The sequence below is a fragment of the Myotis yumanensis genome, unplaced genomic scaffold (assembly GCF_028538775.1).
Source record: "Myotis yumanensis isolate MYYU_CA2020_CCGP unplaced genomic scaffold, mMyoYum1.0.hap1 SCAF_1, whole genome shotgun sequence".
Lineage (NCBI taxonomy): Eukaryota > Metazoa > Chordata > Mammalia > Chiroptera > Vespertilionidae > Myotis > Myotis yumanensis.
This window is the reverse complement of record NW_027223752.1, coordinates 1,490,881-1,501,285: the sequence shown is the minus strand read 5'-3', so window position 1 is coordinate 1,501,285 and position 10,405 is coordinate 1,490,881. Positions and strand designations below refer to the sequence as shown.

Here is a 10,405-nt window from a genome sequence, read left to right as displayed (position 1 = left end):
GGCGGGAGCCCCGGACCGGACAGCGGCCCCACAGTCCGCGCACAGCAGCGCCGCGGGGGCTCCGCAGGGGACAGCCCGCCCCGCACCCGGGCGGAACCCCAGGCTCCGGCTCGCGTTCCCCGAGGGGCACTTCCCAGGCGGCCCGCGCGCCTCCGCCCACGTGACCCGGGAGCACGCCGGAGGGGCGGTGAGCATGCGCCGCTGGCAGGCGACTTCCGGGCGAGCTGCGGGCTGAGCCGGTCGGGCCTCCCCGCCGCTAGAGGGCGCCCTCTGTCCACAGCCGGACCTGCGGCACCTTCCTTTTTTCTTTTCCTCCTTACTTAAAGAAATAAAATAAAATAATAAAATGTTTTTATTGATTTGAGAGGAAGGGAGAGGGAGAGAGAGAGAGAGAGAGAGAGAGAGAGAGAGAGAAAGATCAATGATGAGAGAGGATCATTGATCGGCTGCCTCCTGCCCCACTGGCGACCGCCCCACTGGCGATCGAGCCCGCACCCCATTGAACTGTGACCCCCGGGTTCATAGGTTGAGGCTCACCTGCGCGCTGAGCCTCACCTGCACCTGCCTGGGCCTGCGGGCAGTTTCCGCAGCAGCCGCCCCCCGGGGGCTGCAGTGCCAACTCGGGGAGGGCGGGGCGGACCGGCGCCCCTCCAGAGCCCCAGGGTCGGGAGGGGGGGGGGGGGCATGAACGGGGAGCCCGCGGCCGAGGGCAGCGCCTGCCCATGGGGTGCAGGTGGAGAGAAGCCAGAGGGAGCCGGGCTGGAAGCAGGGGTCTCCCCAGCAAAGCGCTGCTGAGAAATGGGGGGCGGGGTGATGGCGGGAGAGCCCTTGGGTCGGGCAGCCTGGGGGGCGGGGGGGGGGCGCTGGGGCGGAGATGGATGGGGAAGGAAGCGGGACACAGAGACCTCAGTGAGGCCGGAGGATCAGGACCGGCTGCCTCCGGCGCCCACGTGCGGGTCCAGCCGGAACCGGGCATGTGCCCGGACCTGAGTCCCCCCCACCCCGTGACCTCCTGGTTCATAGGTGGACGCTCAGCCACGGCCGGCCTGGGGCAGCTCCCCGGAGCCAGAGGAGCCGACTCCTGTTCACATGGAGACAGAGTAGCAAAAGCAGCCCAGGGAACGGAGGAAGAGGAGGGTGCGAGGCGAGGCCCGCGGGGATCAGAGTGCCCGAGGCCCAGCCGGTGCAGGGGGGCGGGGGTGGCGCCCTGGCCCCGGAGGAGAAGGCACCGCCACACCCGGGAGTGAGTGAGGGCTGCTCCCCAGCGAGGGGCCGCTGGCTGCTCATCTGGATGACGGAAGGGCAGACCCTCCGCGGGACCACCCGCGGGTTAAAGCCAATGGGTCAAAGATGGAACTGAAGGAAGCAAAGCCACTGAAAATGCTAGAAAGAAGGGCGACCTTTAACACGGGGCGGAAGCGCCTAGGAGGCCAATGCTGGCAAAGACGGAGCAAGAGTCAGCCCAGACAGAGCCCCGGGGACCTGGGCACAGGGAGCGACTCGCCTTCCCTCTAGGGAGAGAAATGCACGTTAAAATTATCCTGGAGCCCTGGCTGGTGTGGCTCAGTGGATAGAGCACCGGTCTGTGGACTGGAGGGTCCCATGTTCGATTCTGGTTAAGGGCACATGCCTGGGCTGTGGGCTCCATCCCCAGTAGGGGTGCGTGCAGGAGGCAGCCGATCCATGATTCTCTCATCATTGATGTTTCCATCTCTCCCTTCCTCTCTGAAATCAATAGAAATATATATTTTTTAAAAAGATACTTGAGCCCTAACCAGTTTGGCTCAGTAGATAGAGCGTTGGCCTGTGAACTCAAGGGTCCCAGGTTTGATTCCGGTCAAGGGCATGTACCTTGGTTGCGGGCACATCCCCAGTAGGGGGTGTGCAGGAGGCAGCTGGTCGATGTTTCTCTCTCATCGATGTTTCTGACTCTCTATCCCTCTCCCTTCCTCTCTGTAAAAAAATCAATAAAATATATTTAAAAAAAGAAAAAGATACTTGAGAAGTATTTTTCCCTAAAGAATTCTTGCAAGTCCGTGTACTTGGGAGCGACAATAAACGGCTTAAAACAAAAATGACATTGGCCGTGCTTGTACCTGTCGTGTTTCTGTTCCTCCCACTGTTTGCGGCCACACTGCAGCGGGCATGGTTGTAGGGAATGTGCGGGGGGCGGGTGTGCGGGGGGGGGGCGGCGGGGGGTGGTGGCGGGACAGCTTGGCACTTGGCACCGGGACGCCGTACACAGCCCCCCCGGGAGTCTGTCTCGTCCCTCCCTGTGCCAAAGGGCGCAGGATCAAGGTCATTTGCTGCCATGTTGCTTACAGCAGCAGGAGCTGGAAACCACGCAGGCGTCCATCCCGTGGAGACAGGCGACGCTCGGCCGCCGAGATGCCGCAGCTGCCTCGGGACAAGGGAAGGGGTGTTTGGGGCTGGTGGGGATGGTCCCTGTAACCTCCTTTCACGTGAAAGAAAGCGAGCGAACAGCAACATGGACGCCACCTCTTCTTGTTAATCCACCCGAGCACCTTTTTCCAGTGATTTTTTTTTTTAGAGAGAATAGAAGGGAGGGGTGGAGTGAGAGAGAGAGAAACATCAATGTGAGAGAGACACATTGATTAGTTGCTTCCTGCACATGCCCCCGCCCCCGCCCCCCGCCCTGCGACCAGGGCAGGGGGTCCAGCTTACAGCCAAGGTACATGCCCTTGACCGGAATCAACCGGGACCCTTCAGTCCACAGGCGACGCTCCATCCACTGAGCCACACCGGCCAGGCGGTCTGGCACCTTTCAGGGCGGTGACGGGTGGGGGGAGGCATTTGCTTGCATTTACAACAGGAAACATGGGAAATGCCCACACAAGGAACAGCGGGGTGACCCGAAGGCAGGGAGCGGGTTCGACGTGCATCTCTTCCCGGCAAAGAACGAGGAGGAAAGCAGCGCTCGGCGAGGGACAGGGAGACGCACAGATCAGCCGGCCCCGAGCAGCAGTGCCGGGAAGGCAGGAGAGTGGAAGGAGGCAAAGGAAGGGTCCCATTTACTCTAACTCGTTCGGATGGTCAACCATTGGTGACGGGACTCCGAATAAAACAGGTCTCCCCCCTCCCCGAAGGCACCGTTTCCCAGTTCTCTACTATTTCTTACTGTTAATCCTCACCTGAGGATATTTCCCCCTTGATTTTAGAGAGAGTGGGAGAGAGAGGGAAAGACAGAGAGAGAGACATCGATGTGCGAGAAACACATCGACTGGTTGCCTCCTGCACGCACCCCGACCAGGGCCCGGGCCCCTTCGGTCCGCAGGCCGACGCTCTATCCACTGAGCGAACCGGCGAGGCCACATCCTTTCATACGGAACCTGTGGTCTGGCAGGTAACGGTTCCCGCATCCTCTGAGCTGCTCCGGGAAATCCGTCAAACCAAGGAGGCGTCACAGAACCTCCACCTGCAGCCGGGCACCTGGTCAGAGGTCAGAAGGCGGGTGACAGCCTGGCTGGGCGGCTGGCTGGGGGTCGGGGGTGGGCGGTCCCGTTGGGCAGAGCCCTGGCCTGTGGGATGGGGTGCCGTCCCTGGGCGAGTGTCAGAGTGGAGCTGAGCTGGAGGCCACCGGGCCGGTGCAGAATTGCTTGTTGGGTGTGTGGACGCCCCTCCGCACACGCGTGCACACACACACACACACACACGCACACGGGCGCACACACACGTGCACACACACACGGGTGCACGCACACACACACACACACATACATGGGTGCAGGTACACACACAAACACACGTGCACACGGTGGAGCTGGGCCCAGAGCCTGATCACAAGCCGGGTGCCTGCCGGAGGCCTGGGAGCGGGTTCTCCTCACCCAACTTCTGTTCATGTTGGAGAAAAGAAAATCCTGTGGGTCCAACCCGGGAGGTGTCTCGGCTCCCTCCCAGCCCTGTCCTCGCCCCGCCCACCCCTGCCCCCTCTGCGGGACCATGGGGGGGGGGCGGTTCCCACGCTCAGCCCGACTGGCCTCTGCGCTGCCTTCTGTCTGCAGCCAGCCCGGCCCAGCCCGGCCCGGCCCAGCAGCTGGGGCAGCGTGTCTGCCTCTCTGCCCCCCCCCCCCACCCCCGCTGACTCCCAGCTGCCCTGCCCTCCAGCCAGCTGCCCGGCTCCTGCAGCCACTGCTCACTCTGCCCGGTCTGTCCCCTCTGCAGTGGCTGCCACCTCTGTGCCCACCTGGACGCTCCCAGCCCACGCCGGGTGGGGCGGCTTTGGGACCCTCCTGCCCGACCCAGCACTCCCTGTGGGCTCTTTCTGGCTGCCCTGCAGGGCCCCGGCCCGGGAGGCCAAGTGTGAGGGCCAGCGCCCGTGCCGCTCAGCCAGGCAGCAGCCCCTTCCTGCCTCAGTTTACCGGGCAACCAAGGGGTCATCCAGGGAGGGCACTCAGAGGGTGACCTGCCCAGGAGCGGGGCTCCAGCCCTGAGCTGGGTGAGCACAGCTTGGCAGAGCTGGGCAGGTGGGACGGGGCCCCGGAAGCCCCTCTCCGGGTCAGCCCCTCCCCTCAAGGGGCCTCTTCCCTGCCCTCCTCTCCTGCCAGGTTGGCATGAAGACAGCCTCCTTCCCTGCCAAGTTGGGAGAAGGCCGGGCTGAGCCATGGGACCAACTGGGAACTTGCTGGCCGTCCTGCAGGACAGTGGCTCCGAGGGAGGCGGGCGCGGGAGGGAGGGGAGGAGGGGCCGGCACCACCCCCAGAGGAAGGACCCCTTTGGGGTCAGGACAGGGAGAGGCCTTGAATCAGGTCCAAGAATCAGGGGCCCTCCAGCGCCCACGCAGCCCAGCCTGGCGAACTCTGAGGACCCCTGCCCTTGGGTCCAGGCCTGGGCTCGGGACAGACATGAGGGGGTCTGCCCCCCTGCCCCTCTCGGGGCCCCAGCAGGTCCGTCTGGCCCACGGGACGAGGGTAGGGGCAGGAGGCACCCCCTTCCCATCCGTGGCCACCTCTGGCCCAGACCCAGGCCTCTGAGGGCGGAGGGCCCATCCCACCGAGGGAGCCAGGGGACAAATGAGGTGTGTGTGTGTGGGGGGGGAGGTAGAAGTGGGGGGGGCAGAGGGCAGGAGTGTGGTGCTTCTGGAAGGGAAGCACAGAACCCAGGACCCCAGTTCAGGTCCAGGTCCCGGGGCCTGTGGCCCCTCAGCAAGGCCCCCTCCCCCAGGGCAAGAAGCCACCAGCCAGGCCTCCAGCCGGCCTCAGCGGCCTCCTGCCCCCAACACAGCCTGCCTCCCTGGGCACCCCTCCCCCAAGCTCAGGGCGGGTGGGGCAGCCTGGGTGAGGGGCCAGCAGTCTGCAGCCCTGCCCGAGCCCACGCCCCCACGGGGTACACCCCCCTCCCCCCAGCCCAGCCCAGCGTGCCCACGCTCCCCACACACTTGGAGACGCACACACCCCCTTCCCAGGCGTCATGGAAGGTCTCCACGGGGCGGGCTTTATTAACACGGTCACCACACAGACGAGGACGGGCACGGAGACAGGCGTGTGCACCCAACAAACCTCCCGCCAGCGGGCGCCCGGCCCCCCCAGGGGCAGCACAGCAGCGAGGCAGGAGGCCGGCCGGGGGGTGACCCCACAGCAGGTTCCACCCCAAACGCACCTGCACACGCCTCTGCCGCTTGCCCCCACACGGCAAGCATCTTAAATAGAAATATAAATACGTTTCATATGAACTGTCGGCCTTCTCGATAGACCGGCCACTTCTCTCCGCAGTGACTTCACAGTGACGGCTGCAGAGGACCCGGGAGCCAGTGCTGAGCGCTCGGGGCCACGTCCCGCCCAGAGAGCACATTTCCCCGGGCTCCTCGCTGCTGGCAGGGTTCGCATGACCACACACACGTACACACACATGTACACACACACCCCCACATGTGCGCACCTCCCCCACACACAGGGGAACCGGGTCACGGAGCGCTTCACGCCCGGCGCAGTCACACTGGCGCTCCGCAGGCGAGGGGCTGGGGCAGGGCAGTCAGAAGCAGGGACCCCCTCACCCAGCCCCCTGGTCCCCACCGGGTCCGGGGCCTCCAGCGCTCGGCTCAGCAGAGGCAGCCACAGGGGGAGCCACACGGGAGCCGAGGGCCGGCAGGGGGCCGGGCTCTGTCCACCTGCTGGGAAGGGCCTTCCACTCGAGACCAGGAAGACGAATAAATAGGACATCAAGTGTTGCCAGGAGGAGGGAAAATAACTTAAAGCTGGGGACGGCTCGCGCTGCGTCCAGTCACAGCAGGACAGCCCCCGCGGCCCAGGAACCAGGAGTCCAGGCGGCTCCACCGCCTGCAGAACCCCCCAGCCCGGGGCTGCCGCCGGCCACAGCCAGGGGTTCCAGCAGCAGGATTTGCTCAGCGGGCAGGCGGGCAGGGAGGGTGGCCTCAGCTGCCACGGACACAGCAACATCCACAGGCGCAGGGCTGTGCATGCGGTGGGGGCTGGGGCCCTGCCCTAAGCCAGCAGCCTGCCCACCCTGCCCCTGCAATGGCCGCCTGCGGGGACGGGAACCCCTCCAGGCACGGCCCCTGGTGGGAGCAGCCTCGCCCCCTCTCTGCTCTGGAAGTGACCAGCCGCTGAGGGATGAGCAGATGGCCCAGCAGCGGCCCCCTCCCAGGCTGAGGCCCTGGACCCTCTGCTCAGGCCGGAAGGGGCACGGCCCAGGCCAGGGCGGGCAGCTGGCAAGCTCGGAGGCCCTGCGTCTAAAGAGAACACTTTCCAAATTCCAACTTCTCCGTCTGCGCTACAGGCGGGGGCCATGGCCGCCTCCCACCACCCCTGCCTGGCACCCCACAGCCGCTCAGCATCCCGAAGCTTCCGCTCCTGCGACACCAGCTGCGCCCCAAAAGCCGCTGTGTGCGGGCCTCCCGGGCAAGGGCCTCACTGACAACTTCTGGATATGCATCCTTCGCCAAGTGGGGCCAGAAGCACAAGGGTCCCCTAAGGGGGACAGGGGAGTCCCCAAGGCAGGACACGCGGGCTGCCCCACGCGAGGTGCCTGGGCCAAGTTCGGGGGCCCTTGCGACACCCCCAGAACTGGGAGGAGAGAAAGACAGTGTCACAGACAGGGCACAAGGTGGGAGCAGGGGGCAGCCTCGGGGCTCCCACCGACCAGCTCTGGGCCCCTCGCACAGCACCCCAGCGCCGCCCCAGCGCCCCCAGCGGCGGAGGGTCACACCAGGCCGCAGTGGAACTTGCGGACATGGCGGTAGAGGTCCCCGGACTGCGTGAAGCGGCGCGCGCACCAGCGGCAGGCGTGCGGCTTCTCGCGCGTGTGCACCACGGCGTGGCGGCTCAGGTTGTGCGAGTACTGGAAGCTCTTGCCGCACTGCCCGCACGCGTAGGGCTTCTCGCCCGAGTGGGTGCGCTCGTGGCGCTTGAGCGTGTAGGCGCAGGAGAAGGTCTTCCCGCACAGCGGGCAGGTGGGCACGGCGCCGTCGGGCGAGAGCCGGGCGCGGGCACCGTCGCGCTCGCGGAAGTGGGCGCTGAGGTGCCGCTGCAGCGCGTGGGCGCCGGGGAAGGGCTGGCCGCACAGCGGACACGTGCAGAGGCGGCCGCCGGGCGCCAGCGGGTCCTCCTCCGCGGCCTCCCGCTCGGCGTCCAGCTCCGGCTCCCGGCCGCCCAGCCCCCCGGGCAGCAGCTCCAGGCCCCCCGCCAGGCGTCGGGCGGCAGGAACGCGGGGAGGCTGCAGGGGGCTGGGGGGGCTCAGGGGGCCCACGCGGTCCGGCCCCGACGGCGAGTCCAGCTGGTCCCTCACCGGTGGCCCGGCCCCTCGCGGCCGCTGACCGCAGGGCGGGGTCTGCAGGACCGCGGGCGGGCGGCCTGGCTCCCGCCTCCGGCCGGGCTTCAGCGACAGGTCCAGAGCCCGGTCCGACTCCACCGGGGCCTGCCAGGGAGGGGGCCCCCGCGCCCCTGGAGGGATGGCGGCCTTGAGCCCGGTCCCGGGCAGCCTGGTCTTCTGGGCCGCTGCGCGGAGCTCGGGGGACCCGGCGGGCAGGGGGCGGGGCGGCGGGCGCGCGGGCTCGGCGCCGGGGGCCGGGGTCACCGGCGGCGCGCGGCCCTGCGCCCGGAGGCGGCCCTTGCAGACGCTGACGACGTCGTCCATGTGCAGGTAGCTGGCGGCGGCCAGCACGTCCTCGACGGGGAGGCCCCGCAGGTCCAGGCGGCCCTCGTACATGAAGTCCAGCAGCCGGGCGAAGGCGGGCGCCGTGACCACGCCGCCGCTGAGCCGCACCGTGTGGCGCCCGCCCGCCGGCCGCTCCCGGTAGAAGAGATGGAAGTAGACGCTGCACGCGGCCAGCACGGCGCGGTGCGCGGGGAAGCGCGCGGCGCCCACCAGGACGGTGCAGTCGCACAGGAAGCCGAGCTCGCGCTGCTGCCTCAGGCGGCCCAGCAGCCGCCCGCCGTGGCCGGGGAACTCCATGCCGCCGCCCGCATCACCTGGACAAACGGACGCCGTGAGCGCGCCGGGCCGCCGCCGCCCCGGCCCCGACGCGTCCTCCCTCCCTCCCCGGGCGGCCGCGGGCAGAGGGGCGCGCACCCTCCCTCCGCAGCCGCCCTGGCACCTGCCCCGCGCCCGGCAGGAAAAACTCGACCGAAAGTCAACAGAAGCCGCTCCGCCGCGGGGGCGGGTCCGGGCGCGGGCGGAGGGGGCACAGCCGCGCGGACCGCACGCGTCCCCGCCCCGGGCGCCCCTGAACTTCACTCCGGGGCGGCCGCCCGCCGCTCCCCCGACGCCGAGTCTGCGCGCCGTCGCCGCCCCGGTCCGCGCCTCCAGCTGCCGCCAGATGCCGCCGCCGCCGCCGCCGCGGGCCCCATTTATGGCAGCGCGGCCCGGGGAGCGGGCCGGCGGGCGGGGCGGGCAGAGCCGGCGCCCGCCCCCGCCCCCCGCGCTCACCTCGCCGTCCGGAGCTCCCCTCCGGCTTCGCCGCGCCGCGCGCCCTCCCCGGTGTGGCCCGGAGCGCGGAGCTGGGGCAGCGCGCCCCGGCGGGGAGGGCGCCGGGCGGGCGGGCGGGGCGCCCTCCAACTTGGCCGGCCCGGCACCGCCTGCCGCTCGCCCCGCCCCGGAGAGAGCGAAACTCGGGCGGGGGCTGGAGGGGGCGGGCCGCGGCGACTTCCCGGAGCGCGGAACCGCTGAGGTCACCCTCGCCGCCCCTTCCCTGTCCGCCCCACCCGACTGGGCCCCGCGTGCCGCCAGCTGGGGCGCTGGGTGGGAGGCGATGCGGGGTGCGGCGGGGGAGGGGGTCTCTCGCGATACTTGCCGGCTCCCTCTCGGTGTCCCCCCTCCCGCCCGATGGGGTCCCCGCTGCGCCCGTCTGCTAAGAGACCCCTTCGGAGGATCAGCGCCGCTCCCGGTCCGCGCTGGGGCAGGTGCCCGAGGGCGAGGGCGCCGTGGGACCCTGGCCTCCTGCTGTGGGATGGAGGACGGGCGCGGAGGGGGTCGTGCATTTGGAAAAGATGACACCCCTGTTGTTGGAAGCCGCTGTTTGAATTCATGTAGCTGGGACCCTCTTGCAAAACCCAATGGGATTGGACCTTGGAGTCCAGAGCGGGGCCTCCCTCTCTCTCAGGGACCCAGCTCAGCGCTGGCCGGGGGAGCTGTGTGTCTGAGGCCGGGGACAGGGCACGTCCCGGCAGACGTGGTGGTGGTGGTGGGTGGGGTGGCCGTGGAGCCCAGTGCAGGTGGGGAGTGTTCAGGGAGGGAGAGGCGAGGAGGCGCCTGGCTGGGGTCCTGAGGACCCCGTGTTTCAGCTGAGAGGACACCTAGTCCTGCTGCCAGAAGGACCCCCTGCCCCCCCCCCAGAGAAACAGACATGGTGTGGGGTGCCTCACCCTGCTGTGGAGGGTTCCCCCAGGGCTGACCTAAGGGCTGCCCACAGCCCAGCTCAGCTTCACAGCAGAGGGTCCCACCCCTCGGGGGACGTTAGGCAGGGAGCCCACGGCCACAGCGAGTGGCTGCACCAGGATTCGCCCCACCACCACCTCCCAGATACAGGGTGGGCAGGGGGTGGAGCCCCGGCCCAGAGTGGGGTAGGAAAGGGGCCTTGACTAGGGCAGGGTGGTGCTGGGGGAGGATGGGGCCCGCGGCCAGGTGTCCTGGGCCGAGCAGTGGGAGCCCTGCAGCCCTCCGCCGGCCGGAGCCACCTTGAGGCGGGGCAGGGGCCGGGGAGCCCCGGTCAGAGGCCCCGGGACCACCGCATAGGATCACCGCCCGTGGGGAGGAAAAGCACTTCTTACACTAAAAACACGAGCCCTTGCCTGGCCATCCTTCATTCTCTTTCCCTAAACCCGGCCACTACGGCTCGGCCTCGGAGACCTCCCGGCTCCCTGGCCCCATCCACGGGGCGGGGGGACCCTCCCCGAAGAGGGCCAACCCCGCTGCCACCCTGGCCCCAGCGCCC

General features: G+C 68.6%; 1 protein-coding gene and 1 long non-coding RNA gene across 3 annotated transcripts in view; both read right to left on the bottom strand.

Annotated features, from left to right (window-relative positions):
* LOC139008745 (uncharacterized) overlaps positions 1-179 on the bottom strand; it is an 8,863-nt gene extending 8,684 nt beyond the window's left edge. For both annotated transcript variants that reach the window (XR_011471202.1, XR_011471204.1), the window contains exon 1: positions 1-179. This exon is cut by the window's left edge and continues 361 nt beyond it. This is a non-coding gene — a long non-coding RNA (uncharacterized lncRNA).
* A 5,251-nt stretch (positions 180-5,430) lies between these two features.
* ZBTB42 (zinc finger and BTB domain containing 42) lies at positions 5,431-8,946 on the bottom strand. Its single transcript, XM_070412127.1, has 2 exons — positions 8,902-8,946; positions 5,431-8,444 (listed from the first exon to the last, which is right to left on the bottom strand). The coding sequence occupies exon 2, from the start codon at positions 8,425-8,427 to the stop codon at positions 7,177-7,179; it is 1,251 nt and encodes a 416-aa protein (XP_070268228.1). The 5' UTR covers positions 8,428-8,444; positions 8,902-8,946; the 3' UTR covers positions 5,431-7,176.
* Positions 8,947-10,405: the final 1,459 nt, after the last annotated feature.